At 44.3% G+C, this 22,389-nt stretch overlaps 1 protein-coding gene and 1 long non-coding RNA gene across 26 annotated transcripts in view; one reads left to right on the top strand and one right to left on the bottom strand.

Annotated features, from left to right (window-relative positions):
• LOC107324778 (membrane cofactor protein-like) overlaps positions 1–22,164 on the bottom strand; it is a 32,482-nt gene extending 10,318 nt beyond the window's left edge. For 9 of the 25 annotated variants that reach the window (XR_014938640.1, XR_014938642.1, XR_014938644.1 and 6 more), the window contains exons 1-13: positions 22,076–22,164; positions 21,154–21,345; positions 20,509–20,605; positions 19,800–19,885; positions 19,229–19,435; positions 18,563–18,745; positions 18,038–18,226; positions 17,231–17,422; positions 16,890–16,916; positions 16,376–16,442; positions 3,773–3,939; positions 2,792–2,967; positions 797–2,166 (exon numbers count right to left, since the gene is read on the bottom strand). Coding sequence is in view for 4 of the 25 variants with exons in the window: in XM_085526841.1 (XP_085382967.1) it covers positions 14,543–14,627; positions 16,376–16,442; positions 16,890–16,916; positions 17,231–17,422; positions 18,038–18,226; positions 18,563–18,745; positions 19,229–19,435; positions 19,800–19,885; positions 20,509–20,605; positions 21,154–21,345; positions 22,076–22,139 (1,389 nt within the window). In the remaining 21 variants the exon portion in view is untranslated. Of the gene's footprint in view, positions 1–527; positions 2,167–2,791; positions 2,968–3,772; positions 3,940–8,133; positions 8,313–11,847; positions 13,260–14,522; positions 14,628–16,375; positions 16,443–16,889; positions 16,917–17,230; positions 17,423–18,037; positions 18,227–18,562; positions 18,746–19,228; positions 19,436–19,799; positions 19,886–20,508; positions 20,606–21,153; positions 21,346–22,075 lie in introns of those variants that run through there. The other 16 variants (XR_014938648.1, XR_014938651.1, XR_014938653.1 and 13 more) reach the window with 14 other exon arrangements.
• Positions 927–9,955, top strand: LOC116654431 (uncharacterized). The gene is made up of 2 exons (XR_004309681.2): positions 927–1,064; positions 9,722–9,955. It is a non-coding gene; the product is annotated as an uncharacterized LOC116654431 (long non-coding RNA).
• Positions 22,165–22,389: the final 225 nt, after the last annotated feature.

Here is a 22,389-nt window from a genome sequence, read left to right as displayed (position 1 = left end):
TACCTTATCCTACACAATGCATCTGCTCAGTGGCTGAACCACAGTCAGATCAATGCCGAGCAGCCAGCATAACAGGATCACGTGGATCCAGCAGCATTTTGGTGCTTTCACATCCAGAAGTCCCACATCCATCCCTATGAGTGGTTCCTTTTAAGTTGCTTTGTGCTCCAAGGTAATGCTGGCTGAGTATTTGCAGGACATAGGCCCAGACTTCACTTCAGGACATCAGGCAGTAGTTCCTGACACCGAAACAGTTAATCAAGAAGCGCTAACTCTCTACTGGAACGTGTGTGTGTGTGTGTTTTTGTTTCTTAGAGCCAAGAAGATTTGCTTTGGTTTTTTTTAAAGCAGAAACCACCACAAAGTTGGCTGTGGTTTCAGCTGCGCTCGTTTTGAGATCCGTATTGCTGACTACCAATCCTAAAAGAGTTAACCCAGCAAGCATGACTCAGAAGCAGAGAGGGAGATGCGAAGCTCAGAGGCTCGGAAGGCAACACAGAAGCACAGGTGAGGAACATAAGAATCACCAAATAAAAAGGTGCAGCGTCCAGGAGCGAGGCTCCCTCGTTGTGCCTGGCCCTGGCACTGCTGGCACGGGCTCCCTGGAAGGCTGCAGTTCCGCTGTTATAACACAGGGAGCAGGCTGGAGAATTTAGAGCTGCGTCACAGAGCTCAGCGAGAGAGCGAGAGAGCAAGCTCCGTCGATAGGTCTACCAGCAACAGCCCTGCTGCAGCAAGAGGGGAGAGAAGCAGCCAGAGAGGGAGAGAGGGCTCAAGAAAGAGAAGTAATACCAACACCACGGATGGAGCTCCTGTCAGCAGACGGTGTCATTTAGAGAATGTATCTGGGCTCGGTTGGCGTAGGAGGCTTCGCCCGTTGACGATGCTGGAGACCCGGCGTACTTAATCCCGCGGGGAGGGAGAGTGGGCAGACACCGAAAGGGTTAACGGGAAAGGAAATTTCTGGAACCTTCTGTTCTGCGGCGCTCCACGGCAAGCAGAGGGCTGAACGCTGCGCAGCTGGTACACGGGCAGAGCTCCTCGGTCCGGTTCGTCTTTCCCACGTACGTACCCTTTGATCAGGATGGGGCTGGAGCTGCATCTACCTTTTGTAATGCTTTGCAGGGCGTCCCTCCTTCCTCCCTATCGTCCCTAAGTTCAGCTCCCCCAAGTGCCTTCATTATTATTTCGGCTGGGTATGATTTGCTCTGCTCTGCGTCAGAGCTGTTTTCTCAATGGAACGTCGGCACAGGTTGTACGAATGCCACTCTCGCCGGCATTGCTGTAATGCAGAGGTGGGCAGCAGCCGTGGGGGTGAGATGACAACTTTGCAGACTGCTGTTTTCGTGTTTTGCTCGGGCTTTTTATTCCCTGCCTTCTCCCCCCCCCCTCCCTTAAGGGCTGGCATGGAGGCAGGGCTGGGTGCAGGGGTTAACAACCACCCTGCGAGCCAGGCTCAGGGTTTTATCACTGCGTAGTTCGGAAAGTGGCAAACAGTGACGCAGTATGATCATTGCAGAGCACAGTTTTTAAAAAAGCATTGGGGACAGGTACCAAGGGTGCCCCTTCCAGACTCTTCCACACCAGCTGAAAGGGGGTTAAGGATGAGTCGAGACGGGAAGCAAGCATTTAGGGATTAAATGTCATCATTTTGGCGTTGGAAAGTTGTTTACCTTGCTCTCTCCGTGTCTCCATGTTGGCAGCCTTCCAGCTCACATGTGATAGTCTTCCCTGTACTGCTGCATCATTAACTAAGTGGCTCAGCTGCCTCCCGATTGGCCGGGGTGGGTTCTCTGCCCAAACAAGCCGTTTGATTGGAGGAGAAAACGATGGCAGGTGAAAAGCCCTCTCGGATTGGCTGATAGCCTGGTGTCAAATCCGAATGTTGGCTGAGCTTGTCTCAAAGTACCGGGGGCTCCCGGTCCGGTCCAGCATCGGGGTACCGACTGTCTGATACCCCAAGTTCGGTCCCCGGGTTCGGTTTCCACCTCCTGGCTGCCCTGTGCCAGCACCGGGAAGGTTTCACTTTGCTGTGTCGTTGTCACGATGACGTGTCAGAGCTGCCAAGCTCCACCACGGAAAGAGCTTCGGCTTCGGGGCTTTTAGTTCTTCCTTTCCTTCCTTCTTTTCCTCTTCTTTAGGCAGTGGTTAAGCACAAGGGGGCACCTGGAAACGATGCAGAAAGGAAGGGCAGAGTTAGGACATGGGCAGGAAGGAGGACAGGGCAGGAAGGTGGGCAGAATCCTTCATTCCCTGCACTAGTTATTGTGCTGTTTTTTCACCTCTCAATGTGCCCAATAGTGAAGATGTGCTGGGAAGTTCTGAGGACGCAGCTCTGAGCTCAGTCCTTCTGGCTATGGAAGTCACCCGGTTAAGCACAGAGCAGTAACTTTGCTTTACAGCAGGGCATGTTATCCCATAGCCCTTCATGGCAGCATGGCTTAAAACAAGTTGAAGGATGTGGTAGCATAAGTATTTAATCTATATTCGTCACTCACTGACACACCAAGCGTCAGGGCTGGTTGTTTAGCAACAACCGCTGGGTTTAGATCCAGCATTGCCTGTCCTCTGGTTATCAGTCTGGTTGCCCTGTCTTAAGGCAGGGGCTGTGCTGGCACATTGCATTTGCCCAGGTTGGGGTTGCTGGCTGATACAGGCCGCGAGCGCTGCGGTTTTATGCCCGACTATTTCTTTGCGCATTAACCCAGAGGGGAGGACGCCATTTCCAACAGCAGTGCGGTGGCAGGAGCAGGGAGGGAAGAAGCAAACAAACCTCTTCCCCCATCTTTACCTTCCTCGCCTCTCCTCCTTTCTCTGCTGGATTCCGGAGGGGGTTCAGCTCCTGCTGCAGTCATCACAGCCCCTCCTGAGTCACTGAGCCCTCGCTGGCTGGAGCATCCTTGTCTCCTGCAGCGCCAGTTCCGCAGAGCAGGGGAGCAACTGGAATAGCAGCAGCAATGGTGGTCCCTGCAGCAAGACGGACAGGTATAAATACACCTATGGGAACAGAGCAAAGCAGCCGCAGAGGGAAGTTCTGCCCAGCCGAATGGAGAACCCACCATGTTATTCCTCCATCACAGGAGTGATAATTTCCCCCATTCCCCAATAATTTCCAAAGATAGTGCATCTTAATGGCATTTCTCAGTCCTTCGGAAGGAGGTGCTGCCAACATGCTAAGGGTATGCATGCTCTTAAGTAGCTGCATTCAATGTAGGAATGCATTTCTTTTTGCTCCCATCTTTCGGCCACAGTGATAGTTTGTGACTAAGCGCAGGCAGGAAAAGGAGACGGAGAGAGAGGAGTTAGTTCAATGTTAAACTTAGTCTGTAAACATCATTGGTCAGGAATTGAGGTTATTATCAGCAGGTGAATCTGTGAGACATGCAAGAAACAAGGCTAAGAAAAGGATAAGGCATATTTGTGTAGGACGGTAGTGATTTAATGCATGTGAATGCTATATGTTAGCTATATGTTAGCTGTACGTGGCTAACTCCATAATGGTTTCCTGTGTATTGCCTTGGAAGGTCCTTCTCCCTCTGACACTTGGGTAAACTGATGTATTTCTCAATATTTTGGTTTCCCCTCCTTTGTCAAGCAGGGTTTATTACACCCTCAGCCTTAGTGCGGCATTGTGACGCAGTGTTCATCAGTGCTTTGGGTCTGCTGGCAAAATACGTGCAATTTCCTTTTGAGTTTAGACTGCTCAAAGCCTTTAAAAATGTGGTACAGTTAAGAACTGCAAATGCTCATGACATAAAGGTAAAAGCATTACCAGCTCATTCTTCTGTGATCCTGCAAGGAGGCTGTCTGAACGATGAGACAGCCATGATCTCTTCCTGCACTTGTTTTGCTGATGGTCATGTTACATCTGTGACGCAGTCCGATTTTGCTGTTGGTTGCTGTCTCTGCTCGGTGGGGTTGAGCTGATGAGGGCACAAGCTGGAATAACGTTAGAAACATTCATTTAAACATCAGCATTAAAGTTCGCAATCATACCTGCCATGGCAGGGATACTGGCACCCACTGATTTTACCACCCACAAACGGTGAAGGAATTCAGATGAACACAACAGCACCCCTAGCCATTTTGTTGTTCGCAGAGTAGGCTCTGAGCCTGCAGTGCTGCTGCTGCTGTTAATTTCCATGTCATACAAATACGGCACCGGGCTCTGTGTCAGGAGCTTTACTGATGCTGTGAGAAGCTTACAGTCTATGAGGAAATGCTTTTCTTATTTGGGAAAACTCATTAGAATGTCCAGATGCCAAGTATTCCTTCCTCACTCCTCTTATAAATCACATCCAGACCCATCCAGAAAATTCACTGCCGCCTTGTATTTTTTCATATGGACATTTTCTAGCCATTTAATATGGGTGTGGTAGGGGGTTAAGGTAGAGATTAAAGCTGCATCAGTTAAGTATCTGTAGCAATGGACAGAGTTACGTGCAAGAGAGGTCCGGGTCACCCGTATTCCCTATATACCTATAGAGAGGCAGATATTTGAGACCTAGGGCTGGGACAGTGCTCTTGTTATGGCATAAGAAGGGAACACCCTGCCCTGCTCTGACCCACCCACGGTAGTGCAAAGTAGGCAGCAGAAATGGCCAACGTGGGAATCTCACAAAATGGTTTCAAATGCGCTCTGAGATGCGAGTGCCCTTTATACTGGCACAGCTCCGGGAGGTACAATAAGCCGCCCGCTGCAAGGTCATTCCTGACTCATTGTCAGGTCCTGGAACTCCCAGTCCACATTTCTTGCAACAGTTGCAGTGCTTGAGCCCTTAACATGGCAGCTAGGCATGAAAATTAAGGTGAGGCTACTGCAGTACGGGGACAACGTAGTTCAAAAGCGTAAGTGCAAAACACATCAGATCTCAGCTACAGAAACTTGCCTAAAAACTTTGTACTGCTTCTCTCTCCCCTTCTTCCGGCTGCGAGGCAGGAGTGGTGTATTTTGAAGGACCAGGCATCAATTTACAGTCTGTTCCAAATGGGGTGAGGATGAGGGGGGGCATGGAAAAGGTGCAGCTGCATATATTTGCATTTCAGTTCCTGCAGTCATTAGGAGGTGGATTCCACAGCGGTGTCTGTCACAACGGTGCTACCTCTCATGCTTTCAGGTATCTCAGCTGCCTCATCCCCTGCCACATTTCCACCTTCTTCTGAGGTGTTTCTATCTGTCCATGTCAGTGGTATTTTCAGTGGACGACTCAGGGCAACATCAACTAGGGATGCTTTACACCCAGCTCCGCTCTTCTGAGCTCCATAAGCAGCACCAATACTTCACGCCTCAAAGATCTTAAGCAAAATAAGTTATTTTGTCCCCATCTTCACAGTAACAAAGTTTGGTTGGTTCCTGCCCTGGGCTACTTCTTGCTCTGACCATGCTTCAAGCCTGCCTTAGCCTGCAGCATTACTCTCCAGTTTCCAAAGGAAAAAGAACCTGGCTGCTAATCCTGATGCCAGTGACGACTCTTCGCCTACAGGGAGGCATATGTGATAGCTTGTCTGCTAAAAACTGAGCCAACACAGTGTGATTCAGACCTTAAGCTTTCCAAGGAAGAGAGCTATTTCTGAGTTAAGCACATCTCTTCAGCTCCCCACACAATCTTTATCCAGTGCAAATGGTGCACACTACATGTCCACCAGCAGCATGCAGTTCTGCATTCGGTTCTGCAGCTCCAATGCAGAGAGCAGCAGCGGCTCTCAAACATAGGGATGTTTTTGTGATAGAAAGGATGATGAGAAAGCTGGGAATAGGCAAAAACCAAACAGCTCATGTGCTTGGGGGGAGATGGGTCAGGGATTTTCTCCAGCTTTTTTGCTAGGTCCTTCTATTGTGAGCAGTGTTAGAACATGGCAGAGTACACATCTGGCTTAAAGGCAGGCTGTACTTAAGTTAAAAATGGCAGCAGCTGTTCCCTTATATTCATCACTTGCACAAGGCGTTATTTTGTCTCTTCAGTGACAAAAGAAAACAGGACTTCCCTTCTTGACATTACCTAAAGCAGCTGGAACTATCGTGCTAGAGAAACACCATGTCCTGAATCAACTACACACATCACAATAATCTCCCTGCAACTTGTTTCAAGACCTGCAATAACACTGTATATATTGAGGTGATGCTTAGGTACAGAAGTTAGGAACAGAAAATTACTTTCCTGGTTTCAGCTGCTTTAGTGGAGACTTCTTTTAGCTGTGCGACACGCTGTTCAAACAAGCTGTGCAGAGCTACATTTGATCAGATTGAACTGCTACACCTTCCTACTGCTCCTCCACCATGGAGGTCATGCAACTGCAAGGCTTTTTCTCCCTCGTGTGAATTTGCATCACTGTTCTTTGAGTCATCTGAAATCCTCAAGAGGATTCAGCAGCTCAGTACTTCCCATGCCCTCCAAGCAGGCTGCGGCTTTGCGTAGGAGCTCTTGGGAAGGTAAAGGTGGAAGAGAACTGTATGACTGCACACAGGTCAGAACAATTTCAGATTATAGCAGATGGGAAGCAGAAGACTAGAAATTGCAACCCTAATGGCTTGCATTCCTACAATCATCACCATGTTAATATTCAGTTTAGAACAGCTTTGGGACACGTAAATCAGGAGAATAGCAAATAAGTGCTATCTTTCACCTAACAGTCCGACACAAAGTTTGGGGATTAAAAATAAAGACATAAAAACCAAGCAGGTCTTGCAAATAAATCACAGGTATGATAATAATATTGCACTGTTAAGAACCAACTCCTCCATCTAAGGGGTTTCTTAGACATTTTTCAAACCTCTTTTGTTAGATCTAAGCACGGAACAAACAGAACCCCTACACTAGGGCTGCTGCAGCCCATCACATCAGCTGATGCACCCACATTGATTCTAGTGTTATTTAGCCCTCAATACAATGTTAGCTGCATCTAAACCACCAATACAAAGCCTATGCTGACTGCCAGTCCAGGGCTCAACACTGCTCAGGAAAACTTTGGTAGGCACCAAAACCACGGTAAGAACCAAGTCCAAAACTCACTCAAAGCACTAAGAAATAACCACACACAAAAGTGCTCTGGTGAAATCACATTGCAAAGAGGAAAGGCAAAGACGCAACTCTGACCTGAATGCAAACCCAGCTCCAGCCATCAGCGATGCTGCACATCACAGGGTATGCCCTAAATAATCCCCAAAAGATTGTTTTCTGGCTCCACTGTATGTTAAAACAAATTAGTGACCCAAATATCAAGCAGACCTAGCTGTCCTATTGCTCCAACAGGCTGTGTGGGACAAGAAGTCCTATAGACTTTAGTGCTGTACACCACAGCATGTCATTGAGCAACATTCAAGCTTCCTCTTCTCTTTTTGGTGGTGGGGTACAGACAGCACGAGTTTGTAGGCTCAGAGCACCTGTTTTTCACTCTACTATTCACAGTGCAATTCTTAGGCTGCAAGAATGGGACTAAAGGAACAAACTGTTCCTTCAGGAACGTGACCTGAAGTTTTTATTCTGGTCCTAATGAAAGACAAAGTCTCCATTAGGCTCTGAACTCACGAGGGAGGCGCATGTTTGTGCTGCCTTAAGTAACAGCAGCATCTCTAGGGATGTCTTCTAGTCCCAAGCATCAAACCCACAAAGCAATGCAGCATCTACTTGCCTGCACCAGGCCTCGGTCAGTGCTGCAGCTGCAGAAGGCATTAACACACTAATAAGCCCAGACTGCAAGTTAAGGCACATTTGTCCATACCTGACCTACGCAACTCCGCACAGTAACAGAGCTGCACAACAAACAGATGCAGTTACACTCTCCCCTGAGCTGAGGAGGTTTTTTTTTGTTTTTTTTTTTGAAACCTTAGAAGTTTAGTCATTTCAATTTCCCTTACAGGTCACCACTTGCACTGTCACACCCCTCTGTCCTGCACCTGGCCTGGTCTGACTCATCCCTTGACTGGGGGGGGGGTGCCTCTCTGCCTCAGCTCTGCATGTGGAACAGGAATATTTCCTGCAGGGGAGATCAGAAATTGATGAGCTGGGAATTTAATTTTGGCATTTCAAAATGAAGGGGGGGAAAAAAAATAAAAGGTTACTGCAGAATCCCCAGAAACTGCCCTTATATATATAAGCAGTTGTGAGAAATCAGGTCTGCAACACTTGGACTTACCACGTTCCTGCAGACTACATGAAAGGTCCTTGGCTAGGGAGGAGGTTCCCTTTCATGGAGCAGGCAGCGATTTCTTCTCTTTTTTGCCTCGTCTTGTCTATAGGATATAAAGCAGGATGGAGTCCTGAAAGGCTTAGAGAGGTTGCTCTGAAAGAAGCTCTAGCACACTGCTGCTGCTGCTAAAATATGTCAGAAAAGGAGGGAAAAAAAACAGAACAATAACATTGTATTTTCTTTGCTATTACTGGAATACTTTGACAAAGCCAAATCCAACTGATTGTATTTGCTTGTCTCTGCACGTGTCCCCATACACACACATCCAACACACACCCAGCGAATGCTTGAGACAAGCACTGGTTTTGCATATATGCATACTGTGCATATCACATGGTGCTGAGCCGCTCTCTTTTTCTCCTTCCTCCTGCACACTGCCTGCCCCAGCACGCTATTGGGTTTGGAAATAAGAGAACAGACAGTCACAGATGTATCCTTTCTGCAAGGTGTACCTGCAGCTCAGCAGCAAGAGCTTGCACCTCCAGGCTGCACGCAAGGAAGCGGGGCTTGGTGAGGCCTAGGGAGCTCTGCAGGAGGAACAGCATCATATTAATCATGCTGAAAGGAAATTTGTTTTTAATCGAACTATACATAATGAATGAGCCATTGGTCTTTAACTGCTGCATGCTATTTCTAGAAGGTTTGGCTGCCATAGGAGGGGCAAAGGGGAAGGGGTCAGAGACGCCTATAATATAGGATGCCTCATAAATAACTATGCCAGCAAGATGGACACTGGGGAGGGAACCTGCTTTCCACTTTTCTCTCACCCTGCTGCCCCAGTTAATGGATTTAGAAACTACAGTAAATATCCAGACTGTAATCTAGTACAGCTCCTTCCCCTACCTCCACCCCCCCCTTTCTTGGAAGGACATGCTTTTTTCCTTGAGCTTTCCTCTGCTATCTGTGGGTGTGCATTAGAAAACCTAGACACTGAAGCAGATTCTTGGTGTGGTTACAAAACCGATGCTAAGCACTGCCAAAACCTTGGGGTATCAATAAGTAAAGCCCACAACTCCGCTTCTGCTGACCTCGATTCCACCTCACACCAGCTTTGCATGAGCACAGGTTAGAGACAATGACCAGGGTCTAACAGTTGTTAAACTCCATGTGTATAGTGGTTGGCAGGCCTGCAGCCAGTCGTCTCTTCCTACACATTTGCTGCAGGGTAACCACCAGGGCTGCACACTCTCCCACCTCCCCAGCAACTTTTGTTGAACCATTTACAGTTATATTTTCAAACGCTCCCATTTTAGGTTTCGTTCTGGCCTGCAGCTCAAAGTCATTTCCACGTCATTTGTTCTCATTAAAAGTTCCTTTTTGCTGATTTCAGCTTTCTCACAAAGCCCTGCCCTCCCTGCTTTTTAAGAGCACCCTATTTACAGGCTACATCCCATCATGATAGTCACATTACCCTCCCCTGTAACCAAGGGTGCCCAATGCCCACCTGTCCTGTGTTGACACAGAGATCAGTCGGTGACATCCACAACATTGCCTTAGGGCAGGGGATACTGACTGTATCTATATGGGATGACAGGTTGCTTCTGGATGGCACAAACTTCTTTCTTCCCCCTCCTCCAAAGTCAACACCACTGAAGTCAGATGTTTTTCCACCACCTGCTGGTAAGAGCTCCCCTACTCTACCTGGTGAGCAAAGGAATCTACAGTCCCTGCTGAGCAATGGGCTTCTACAGAACGTCTCATTTCTCCTACAGGAGCCTCAGTCGTCCATGGGATGCTCAAAAACACATCAATAAAATAACTAACCCGACGGTCACCGTCTCGCTTTCTAATAACATCAAATACATTAATTCTCCCTCCAGGTACGGTGGAGATGAAGGACTTTCAGCCTGCAGCCACGTGCAAGATCTGTCTTCCTCTGGAAGCTGGTTTCACATGGTGGCTTAGATTTTCCCACTTTGTATCTAGCACCATTTGAAATCAGTGTTCTAGGAGCAAGAATTACAGCGTGGGAGGAGATCAAGCAGCTGCTAACTTCACCGACAGCCTATCCTTAAACCAGCACTTTCCCCCATCATTTTTATTCTCCTGCCAACCATCCGTTCTGTAATGTCATCTGATTTCTAGACACTATACAATCACTGTATGCACCCTCTGGAAGTTAGGGCCACAACAGGAGAAATCTTCCTTCCAATGTATTTCTAATTAATAAACGATGGCTGCTGAGTTCAAGTTGTTCAGAGTAAAGTCATCCAAAAGTTGCATGGAAACCAGCACGGTGCTTCTTACACCCTGACAGGCAAAGAGTACATTTCCTCTCCTATTTAGTCACTAGGAAGCTAGCGTTTAATTTACTAACTTAGAGCAAATGTACTTTCCCTGTGTGCTTGGGGATCTTCTCATTGCAGCATCATCATCCTGCAGCTTCCAGGGACTTGTTCTGCAAACAGAGAGGCTCCCCCTGACAGTTTGATCTCAACAGTCAACAAAACCCACACGTGCCTTCAATAACGGTGATGAAATCACATTGATGCACACAGAATCCTCTCCTTTTCCTAATATTACATGTTTTTTAGCTTATTGCTGTTCCCTTCCAGTAACATTTTGCTACGCATTTATACTTCTGCATCCAAACCATGAAAACGAAGCCAAACTAAACTACTTTTGCCTGACCTTGCTGCTGTCAAACACGTTTACACACACAGAAAGTGGATGAAGCACTCAATAGACCACTGAATAGTCTTCTTTAAAGAATGCATAGCTGTCATCTGCAAGAGGATCTTCTCTGAGCCAGAAAAATGTCTCTTACACAGGCTGACCGATTTCTCTTGGTGTTCAGAGTCTCAGTTTCTGTCTAGCACCATTTGAAATCGGTTATGATGTAGGGGGAAAAGCAACAATAAATGGAAAACTTCATTCATTCCCCCCCCCAGCCCCAGAGTCCTTATAAATAAACGCCAGCAGAGGCACAACCTTGCTTCACAAACATCCTGCATGTTCTCTGAGCCGAAGTTACACCTCTGACCGACCATCCTGGAGGACACTCAGCACCATGGGATGCTTAAGGGGAAAGCAGAGCATCTGCTCTAACACCCAACTGAGGTCCTTCACCTTGAGCAAGTCAGGGTTCACTCACAGCAGCATAGCCAGCCTCCCTCCTGCCTGCTGTATCCCATGTGCTATTTGTTTGCTTTAACCTGTTATTTACTCACAGCTTCTTCTTTTCAATAAAACTGTGTGCTACTTGGGATCAGGCTCTGTCTCAGGTAGACAGATGACGTGGTTCCCTGCTAGACGACCAGCCAATCTCCTTGAGTCTCATTTCAGTCCCAGCTCTGTTTGCACATCACACCCCCCCACGCTCAGCAGTGAGCACTAATGCTGATGTTGGTAATGCAGACACCTACTACCACTGACACGCCAGCAGATGGCAACAACACGATGCTTTCATCGCAGCCAGCACGAAGCCCAAGTGCTCCAGCCTATAGCAGCTAATAAGAATCATTAATTACAACACAAAACACACTAGTTTTCTAGCCCTTCCTCTGACAGGTTTCACCTTAAGGCAGCTGACCACACATTTCCAAAGAGCACATTTAAAACACAAACCTCACAACTGGCTTTTCATGCATCCAACTCATGTTCTCCCCTAGGAAAACACAAACACAGCCGTCCACCACGCAACAAATGAAAGACAAACGCTTACTGCCAAATAAGATCTTTATTTGTCATAATACAAGCCATCGCTCGTCTTTACATTCATAAAAATATAAAAAATAAAGCCAAGTTTTTACAGTCATTTCACTCAAGCATTCGGTCTATTTCAGTATATTTGGAAATGCCACACACAAGCCAGCTAATGAGCAACACTCACAATTCTCAGTATATTAGATTTGTACAGTACTTACAAGCAATTGGCAAACTAGGTATCAGCTATGGGAGAGGCTGTGAGCAGCAAGCACTTCTGCACAGCCAAAAACCCCCTTCTTAATAACTGGAGACTGTTAGGAACACTCAAAAACAACTGCTGGGAGTGTCCCAATGAAACCCTAACTAATTCCATGCTGTTGAAACAACCTGTTTCCAATAGCAGTGCCAATCTACTCCAGCCACCTGATGCCAGGTGACTTGTTCCTTATGGGAAAATGGGTGCATAGAAGCTGCCTGCATGTTGGCAGCAAACCCACAAAGCCAAAACCTGTCCTCATTTAGCTCAGCTAAATTCATATGGGGGAAGACTTTCTATTCTGGAAAGCAACAGAATCATCTCAGAAATGGACAGCAAGACTCAAAGTAAAAATAATAATTATAATAATAATCATATCAGACACTCCAAGGATGGGCACGCAGATTCTCAGTAGGTTTTGGTTAATTTCCTTCTGTCAGCAGGCTGATAAATACAAACACAGAGGATACCCCTGCTAGGGAAACCTCACTTCCCCATTGCAACAAGTCCATTATATCTCCTTTGGGACTATACCAATGGTCTTTCTTTCCTTCTTAAAATAGCATTATAAAAGCTATAAAACTCTGATTCAAAAGGCACATTTTAATTCATCAGATATACAAAATCAACTTTGGCAAACGAGAAAGCAGCAGATACAAGATCTAAATTGCAACAGTTTCAAACTGACGCGGCCTTAAATTGCACCAATCTCTTAAGAAAAACGAATACTTAAAGCATTACAGAACATAAGGGGCGACATTTACACCACCTTAACTGCAAAAGGGATGGAGAAATGCATTAGAAACTTAGTGAGCAGAGCTAACATTGTCTTCTGTAAGGAAGAAGTGCTCCCCGTCGACAGACAGCGATGTGTGCTGCAGCAAGAGCCTCTAAGTCCATTTTACATACACAGAGGAGACAATGAATGACCCAGAACAAAACAAGCAGACAATTCTGATCTTTTTTTTTATCCTACTATTCCCTACTACAGTTAACCAGTAGCATAAGACTCAGTGTGAGGTATGTTCAGTTTCCGTAGGCGAATAAGCGCTCTCATTTTCATTTCTGATAGGCACATCCAACTGCAAATTCCCTCCCACCCTCTGAAAGAGTCATTCATGCTTTACAGCTCGTATATTTGGCAGTATGTGGAGTGCTGTCACTCTTCCTACAAACAGAAAAATAAGTCAAATCAGGGATTTTTTTTACATTTAAATAGCTCTTACGTTTTATTCTGGAAGCACATCCTCAGATGTAGCATTGAATCATCAGGTGAGATCATGAAACTAACTCACTTGTCTGCTTCCTACTAAGCAACCAATACACTTAGTGGGATTTTGGCTTCAGTTTCACCCGCTGGAGTGCAAAGAATAACCCATGGATTAAAGAGGATTGGATCCAAGTGGACCATTTCAAGTGATGAAGAAACCATGCCAGAATATTATCAGGAACTGAGCACAGACAGAGCACTTATACGATTCCTAACTCAATTGGAGGCTACGTTGTGAGCAACTCATATGTTTTATATGCAGTCTGATGGCTTCTGGCTATAAAATACATTCTAACCAAGCATTAGTGAAAATTTGATTCTGTAACTCACTGTAAATGTATACAGTACTTAAACATAAGAGGGTTATAAACTTATGATGGCAGCCACGACCACTTAAAGCCCACATCCACGTATATTCAAACTCTTGAATAGCACAGCTTTTCTTTCATAGAAAACCAACAAGCAAACCAAAACCAACCAGTGTCTGCACCATTACTTGAGGTCTCCGAGGAGTTTTCGATACTGCACAAAGCCTTGGGAGCTTTGCCACAGTGTTATTTCTTATTCCAATCCTCCCTTTTACTCATGACAGGAAGAGTTTCAGATTCTCTCTCCCCAAAATTAAGGCCAACCAACCCAGAAAGCTAATTCTCAATTAGGAACACCTTATTTCAGAGATGGTATTCATTAACACATTACCTTGGAATCAGCTTTAAGCTTGAGAAGGCATAAATGGAATTAAGCTTAGGGAGACTCACAAGAATATTCATATGAAGAGACTTTAAGTCAGAATAAGAAACATGATGTTTCTGTTATTACCTTCTCAGAACTTGTGCAATGGAAAACAGCAACACAAAGCCAAGCTCACAACATCATTTCTTGTGCAAATTCAAGCCATTAAAACAGTAACAACAAAATACTGATGAGGAAGAGTCAAGTTGATCAAGGCTCAAAGAGCCAGATTTTGGAAGGTGCTAATTGCAGAAAAGACATGTAATTGGGTTTCCTCTGATAGGAGGACATGAATGAAGGCTTCTTATTGCTTTTCCTATAGGAAACTGAGGTTCACTTGATTCCATACTGCTAAAATTCAGGGTAAACCATTAAAAAAAAGACACTTAAGCTTAATGTAAATGTCCAAATGAAGTGGAAAGAGTATACCTTTTCAAGATTCAATTAATTCATTTCTGCAGTTCTTCCATCTCAGCTGGCATATTTGTTTCTAAAATACATGTTTTCTTGCCACTCTCATCAACTGTATAAAAGCTGAACAGCAAAAAGGGGGAAAAGGTCTAATTGAATGTCCTATTAAACTGACAGACTGAACACAGAAGCAGCAGAGGGCAAGACACAGCTTTTGCTGTACGCTATAGACGAACACAGCCAACGTACAATATGAGATACTGGAAGCACAGTGGTTCAAGAAAGGCTCAGCTGCTTCAGGAATCCAGAAAACGAGTGAGACCTAGGCCCTAGCAGAAGGAGATTAGATTGGGCTTTCAGATAAGAATGGGATTTAACAGTCAGGCGCTCACAGCAATGAAGCTCAAGGAAAGCACAGGATGCAGTAAGATGGCGTGGGATTTTCAGGAATACAATGTTATTTTGTTTTCCTTTAGATCACTTCTATTTCCAAACTGAGCAGTTTCCACACAGGTGAAGGCAGAAAGCGCTGCCAGAGTAGCACGAGCTTGCATTTGGGCTGTCCAGGTTGCAGATTACCCAAGTGATGGACAAAAAGCAATTACTCAAAAGCACTGCATTACTTTGCAGCGCAGCCCCAAACACTGGGGTCACTGAAAAGATTCCATGCTGCCTATTGGGGAAGGTACTTCCACTAAAACTTCACTGGATATAAGCTAGATTCAGGTTTGTCCCAAGTAGCACCACATGCCCTTCACTACAAATAAGAACTGCAGGAGTATTTCCTCTGGTTAGCTTTGCTGAAAGCATCCCTTTGTCTCACAAACTCCAGATTATTATTTCTTTTACTAAATCTAGTGAAATTTAATTGAGTTTTGGAGAGATGTGTATGGTAACACCCCACTGTTCAAGCTGACTTGCTCTAAGTTTTCAGTGTTTTGTTTGTTACAAAGAGCTTCTCCAAGAAAAGAGCATTTCTTGTGAGAAGGTTAAAAAACAAAAGACATCACTACAAGAAGCAATGCACAAAGCATTTAAATCCACCGCCAATTCTCTACCACAAAGCAAATATAACCAGTTACTCTGAAAAGAAAGTTCAAAATGCAAGATACCCTGCGTGATTCATAAAGAAACAAAAGCTACTACTTGTGCTCCGAATCTTTTACAGTTGATTTTACAAGTCTATAATGTAAAGATAGCAAATATTGCTACCACAAATGACAAAACTGAAGTCTATCCACACATTATAAATTCTAGTAGCAATGCCTGCTATTTGTTCAAACACTACAGGACCATTTAGGTCGATGTAGTTACAAGAAGGCTCTAATAAGTCTGTGGTATTTTATTCAAGTTGTTTCTAGTCCAAATCACAGCAGCAATCTCATTTCCCTCCACTATCATTGGTACATCAGAAGCAAGGAAGCTCACTTCCAAGGCTTCCAGATCACATAAACCACTCTGGCTTTTAAAGCCTGAGGAGATTTCCCCTAGTGACACCACATGCTTATTCAGGCAAAAAGTGAAAAATAAAGCAGGTGAAGCCAAAATAAACCTACAGTACCGCTGGTTTAAAGATAGAAAATGGCATGTTTTCGAGCACATGTGAATATTGCTAAGTGTACCTCTGTTAAATATAAGCCTAAGGACAGTGTTTCTCCATCCTTCAAAATAGCAGGAATGTTAATTAGCATCTTATCTAAGTAACAGAAACGAGAACAGTCAAATATGCTGTTAGGTACTTTAGCTGCTAAGCTCACACACAGACATCACACAACTGAAAAAAGAAAAGGCAAATAAAGCTTAAGCAACTACATATGTTAGCACTGCTTTTGCTGTCACATAGAAATTGCCAATAAAAAAGACTTACTTACCCTTCCCGTGAAATGAAAATCTTAAAGATCCAGAAGGCTGCCAGGAACAACAGAAGTGCCACGATCACTTGAGGAAGAATTAAAAAGAAGCCTTAGAGTGATAGTAAATAGCTCATGAAAAAGACATCCTCAAAAATTCCACAATCCTATCCAGCATCCTCCTCTTCCAATGCTCAAAAACTCACATGGCTTCATTCCCAATTACATATTTGATACTTCAATCAAGACTCTTCAGCAGAGTTCAGCTCAAGACAAGCTATCACCAAGATGGCAAAACATCACCAAGTTCATCAGGAATATTAGCACAGCTCTCACAACAGTGCTGTTACTTTTTAGAATGAATTTATAAAGAAGTGGTGGTAGAAAGCTTGATTTTAGGAGCAGAAAAGCATTTTTGAAGTAACCAGAACTCCAGACATGGCTCTTATTAGTCCCAGGTAATGACCACAATATCAATTCCAAATAAAAAACAAACAGCGTGTTGTACATTATTCAGAAAGGATATGATACTTACCACAGATGATGGCAATAATATAAGCACCTAAAAACAGAGTAAATTAGTATTATGAAGAATGCATGCTTCTTATCCAAACGTACTATACAAGTATTCACGAGGGTGTTTTAAATACAAACACTTGTCAAGATGACCCTTGTGCAGGTTAGTTTTGCTTGGCAATTTTTTATTTAACTTAACTATGCCAATTCTTCAAAGGATGTTTACCTAAATCCCAATTTCTCATGCCGAAATAAAGATAAAGGTTTGCAATAAATAACTTCTGAATATAAAAGCATGATCTTGAGAAGTATTCTATATGTATTTCCATTCCACTGGAAATTCTTGCAGTTCATACTTACTTAACTTGCAAACTGGCACTTCTGGACTCCATCTGTCTTCTCCAATATACTCAATACGAGCTGCACCATGTAATGTGTAGCCTACGTAACATTCAATTGTAATTGAATCCCCTACAGAATATGCAGGTTTTTTTCCTTCAATTATTCTACCGTGGCTGATGACTGGAGAGGAACCAGAAGGTACAGGACCACCTAGAAAGGCAATATTTTAAAAGTGAGGGGAAAAAAAAGAAGACAGTCTGAGAATAGAACTGATGCATGGAACACATTAAAGAAGTTGCCATCAAATAGCCCCTACATTTGTGTAAATATCAGATGCTCAGTTGATCGTTAAGACATTATATGCAAAGGCTTTGTGCTCCCCAGAGGCAGCAAAAACTTATGATGATGGACATGCTTCAGATGCATGAACAGAAATATACACCTCAGCCTCACTGGGATAAAGAGCTGCATCAAAGTAATGAAAATCTTTCTGTTAACATTACATCTTGCAAAGGGAAAGAATAGGAAAAAAGTATAAAGCCTGTCACCTCCAAAGGCAGAATGTTCAGTTAGCACTCCCTGAACAAGTCTTCCACAATGGGCTCTTGAATTGTATTCATTTCTACACATAGAACTAAGACCAAAGAACTCCAACTAGGCTCTGTACTGTTACTCAAATCCCAACCCATGGCACTCACACACTATTAACATAACCTGTAACCAGCTGGGCACACTGACAGGCCTCTGACCTTCAGGGGTCAAACACTACTATATCAAACAATTCAAACTTGTCACTTAATTTTCTTTATTATGAATTCTACCCACATGCACAGTTTGGTTCAGAACTCCATGTATTTTGTCCTTGGCACGTTACTGTGACCTCTGTACCACCATCAGGAAATGCACAGTGAGGACTGCACCTTATCTGAGCAGACTCTCCTCTTGAGTACACAGATTTCAATGGAACCACTTCTCCATGGGAGATGCTTGGGGCACTGCATGAATCTCCACTAACTAAAACATAATTTAAAGGCAAACGTAGCAATAAGAAGCATTAATTTTTTTATAACTCATTAGCCCTCTAAGTACACACTGCTTTTGTATGACACAATGCTATCAGCATATCTGAATTGTTAGAACTTCTTGTCTGCCTTTACCATAATCTTAAGTATAAGTGTTTACTGTGGAAGGCTTAAAAGAAACATTACATCACATGAATACCTGGATGACGAGGCTCAGCATCAACTTCCTTAGCTCCTGACTTCCAACTACAAAGTACTTCAAATTATAGCTAAGATTTAACCATACTCAAAAATACAAGAAAAGTTGGATTCCTATATAAAATCTTACCTTTACGACAAGTTGGTATTGGTGGGTACCAGGTGCTATTTTCTTGACAGGTAATTACATCCTCACCAAACAATACATAGCCCGGATCACATTCAAACATAACTGAGTTCCCATAGAAATAGTGAGATGCAGACCCAGTTAATTTTCTTCCATGTTCTACCTCTGGGTTTTCACAGATGACCACTGAAACAGGCGAGAGGAAAACCAGCCTTGAAACTTTTGTTAACAGTATCTTCATAGCACTCAATACTTGGAACAAAGTTTCTTAACCCCTCCAACTATTTGGACTGAGCTGTGTTGCTCTCTCTAATGTGCAGGTGGTCCCTGATTTAAGACACTGACTTGCAACAGTAGACAGTCAAATAAACGCACTCCCCACTTCCAATCCTCATATTTCTTCCTACACAGCAGCAGAGTTTCAGAAAACACTTTGTTCTTGTCGCTTCTACCAACTGCATGCTCATATTTTATTCTTTAAGTCCTGTGTTATGCTCTTATCAATATCCATAATGCAGTTGATCTGATGCGTGCTAGAATGTTATCAATTCACAGCAACAGAGGACAAAGTTCCTCCTTCTCTCTAGAGAAAACCATCCATCCCTTCAGCTCCCCAAGAGGCAGATATTGAAACTTTTGAGTTCTATAAGATATATTTGAGAAACAAACCTTTACACTGTGGAGGTGGTCCGCTCCAAACACCATTTGAGCTTTCATCAGCCGTGCAGAAAATAGAAGGTGAACCAATCAGCGAGAAGGGATCTTCTCCTTTCTGTGCATCATTACAACTATAGGTTACCGTTGATTGATAAACATAGCTGTCTGCTTCAGTGTAACGCCCATTGGCTATACTTGGAGGCGGTTCACAAACAACATCTAGAACAAAACCATACAAGTTAGCTAACAGAATTCTGTTCACCTAAGCAAAGAGCTTCGATTTTCAAGTCACTGCACTTAAAATCTGATATAGAGCTGTAACATGTCTTAGTTTTAACTGAGAAGGACCTGTAGTTATTATAACAATAGCTTTAACAGCTATCAACTTATTACCACAATAACCAAGGATTTCTAGTGCAGATTCCTCAGGCACACCCCCAGCAAACTCAAGAACAAAAAAATTAAGTGCTCTCCTATTTTACCATCATCTCTTTCACCAGTGAACATACAGCACACAGCTATATTATAAACTAAACCACCACAGTCTGAGTACAAAGCATAAATACAGCAGTACTTTACTTACGATCACATACAGGAAGAGCTCCATTCCAGTCAACACCTTTATCTTTAATTACACAGGTAATTTGTTTATCTCCATATAACCTGTACCTAGACAGACAAAAACATTCAAAGAGGTGAAACTTAAGAACATTTGTTTCTCCAGGGAGCAGATAGAAATGCTGTTCGCATAACTCAGTTCTGTGACTACGTAGACACAACATACCACATATCTGTTGTGGTGAGAGTGTTTTCTTTAGAGCTATTTTGTTAATAGGCTCAACTTCAGAAACAAGAGAAGGAAACGAGATCCTTTAGGATCACTAAAGATCACTAAAGAAACAGACAAAACCTTTCCCTTTTAAGACTTGCACATAATACCATCAAGCCACCAGTGCTAAAGAAATCAACTGCAAACAGGAAAGGAGGAAGAAAAAAGCCTGCGAGAGGTTAATGCTTTAGAGCTGATTTGCTACACACAGACAAATGGGCTGCTATACAAAGAAGTAATGAAGTGCAATGAATATACACTTACTCCCTGTGCCACAGGGGCAACAAAAAGGTTGTTAGAAGGTAACGCAGGTAAAACCTTGCTAAACACTTTAAGCCTTACTTAATGCAAGTAATGCCAGGGAATCAAACCAAGTTTTGCTACAATTTGTCCTGCTATAACTCAGTTTGGGTTTGGTTCCAATCAGTTCTAAATGGGAAAGCAAACAAACAAACCCACTTACCCTTTCTCACAAGAAAAAGTAGCTGCTGAACCAAATGTAAGATCTGTCACATGAACAAAGCCATTTTCTAAATCTCCTGGATGAGTACATTTTCTCGCTGGGGAAAGGGAAGAAAAAAAACCAAGCCTATATCTTTGTACTTATATACAAAGACTGTGTCTTTGGCACACACCGCCCTTAAAGTCACTAGTGATTCTTCCAAGCTTCAACTTAAATTAGACAGAAAATTAATTCTCACTCAAAAACAACTGAAATCGTTAAATAACAAGGGAAAACAAACAAAAAAGCAAGAGGTCTGTCATGCTATAATGGGATGATAAGAGCTGGGTGGCAAACCTTTGGCTACAACAAATGAGAATGAGTCCAAAGGCAGCAGCCATGGATACAGAAATGAAGGAAAAGAGTCGCTTACCATCAGAAGGCCTCAGGTAGGCAGGATCTCCAACAAGAGATGTCCTCACCTCCACTATCAACCCTTAAATGAGGTTTAGGAGGAGGTGGATCCTGATTCCACCTCTTCCAGTCACTCAGGTGCACTGTTTGCACCTGAGCTCCCCTGGGTTGGCCCTGCCTTCCCACCAGGTGCTCAATCATTGCTTCAGATCATGACTTAGCATCACCACTACAAGTCCACGCACACATTACCTGTACAGAACGTCTCAATTTGTGACCACTCTAAGTTTTCACCACACGTTCGATCAGTGGGCATCCCAGGGATCTTCCTATAGCCGGGGCGACAGGTGTAGCTCACGGTGGTTCCAACAGGAAAGCTGCTCATTGCACTGAAACTCTCCATGAGCTCTGCATTCTGGACGTTATCTGGAGGCAAGCAGGAGTCTGGGGAAGGAATGAAACAATATTTATCAGCACGAGGAGATACAAGAACAGGCACAGACGAGGTTGGTGCTTTCAGTTTTAAGGCTGTTACTACAAATAATCATAGAGACCATAAAGCCCATCTGGCACCCCACCAGACCGGGCTGCCTAGATCCCCATGCAACCAGGTATATCCACAAAGTAACTAAGTTCTTAAAAGCCAGCACTGTTTTTACAGCTCTTAAGGTTTTGGGTTGCCAGTTCTCACCCTGATTGCATCCAGAAACCACTCAACACCACCACAGCTTCATTGCTGCTCTGCTCGGGTCCTCTTTAGCAACCTACCTCTATAACAGCTTTATAATAGCCTCTATAATAGCTTTCTAGTTCCTATTTTTGTGGTTTTCATTCAGTTGATGACATAACCCACACTGAGCAACGTTCCCCTTCACCTTACAGCAACAAAAGCAAACAACGAACACAAAGGAGCCCCTCCCCGAGCTCCGTTCGCACAAAAAAACGAACAAAACACACAAAAACACCCCAAAAAAACCATAATATCCCCACTAACTTTCACCCCTCCATCACCACAGCACGGCGGGGCTGCTCCCTTTGTCTCCTCGCTCCCCACAGGCCGCCCCGCTCCCCACTCGCTTCCTACCTCCACCCGGCTCTCAAACCCCCCCCACCCCGCTCCGTGGCGGCCCGCAGAGCACCGCACACCGCTGCTAACCCCGCTTCTCACTCTCACCCTCCGCCTGCACCGCTCCGAGCCCCGCCAGCAGCACCGCAAACCCGATAACACCCGCCGCCATAACGGAGGCTCCGCGTCCCTCTCTCAGGCGACGGCGCGCATGCGCGCTGCGCTTCCCTCGGCTCTGTGGTACCGCGGCCGCCATTTTGTGCCCTGCCCTCCTCATTAAGTTAAGGTTGAGAGGGCGGCTTATGTCAGCTGTAAGAGTGGGGTTTTTCATAGGGAAGGCTCGCCCAGCCTCTTTCCGGCTGACGGAACAGCTTTAAAGTGTGGTTTGTGAACGGACAAAGGCGGATTGGAACCAAAAAAAG

Source organism: Coturnix japonica, chromosome 38, assembly GCF_054131305.1.
Source record: "Coturnix japonica strain WE chromosome 38, WE-NBRP24, whole genome shotgun sequence".
NCBI lineage: Eukaryota > Metazoa > Chordata > Aves > Galliformes > Phasianidae > Coturnix > Coturnix japonica.
Note: the sequence above shows the minus strand (reverse complement) of the source record. Positions and strands in the feature narration are given on the sequence as shown.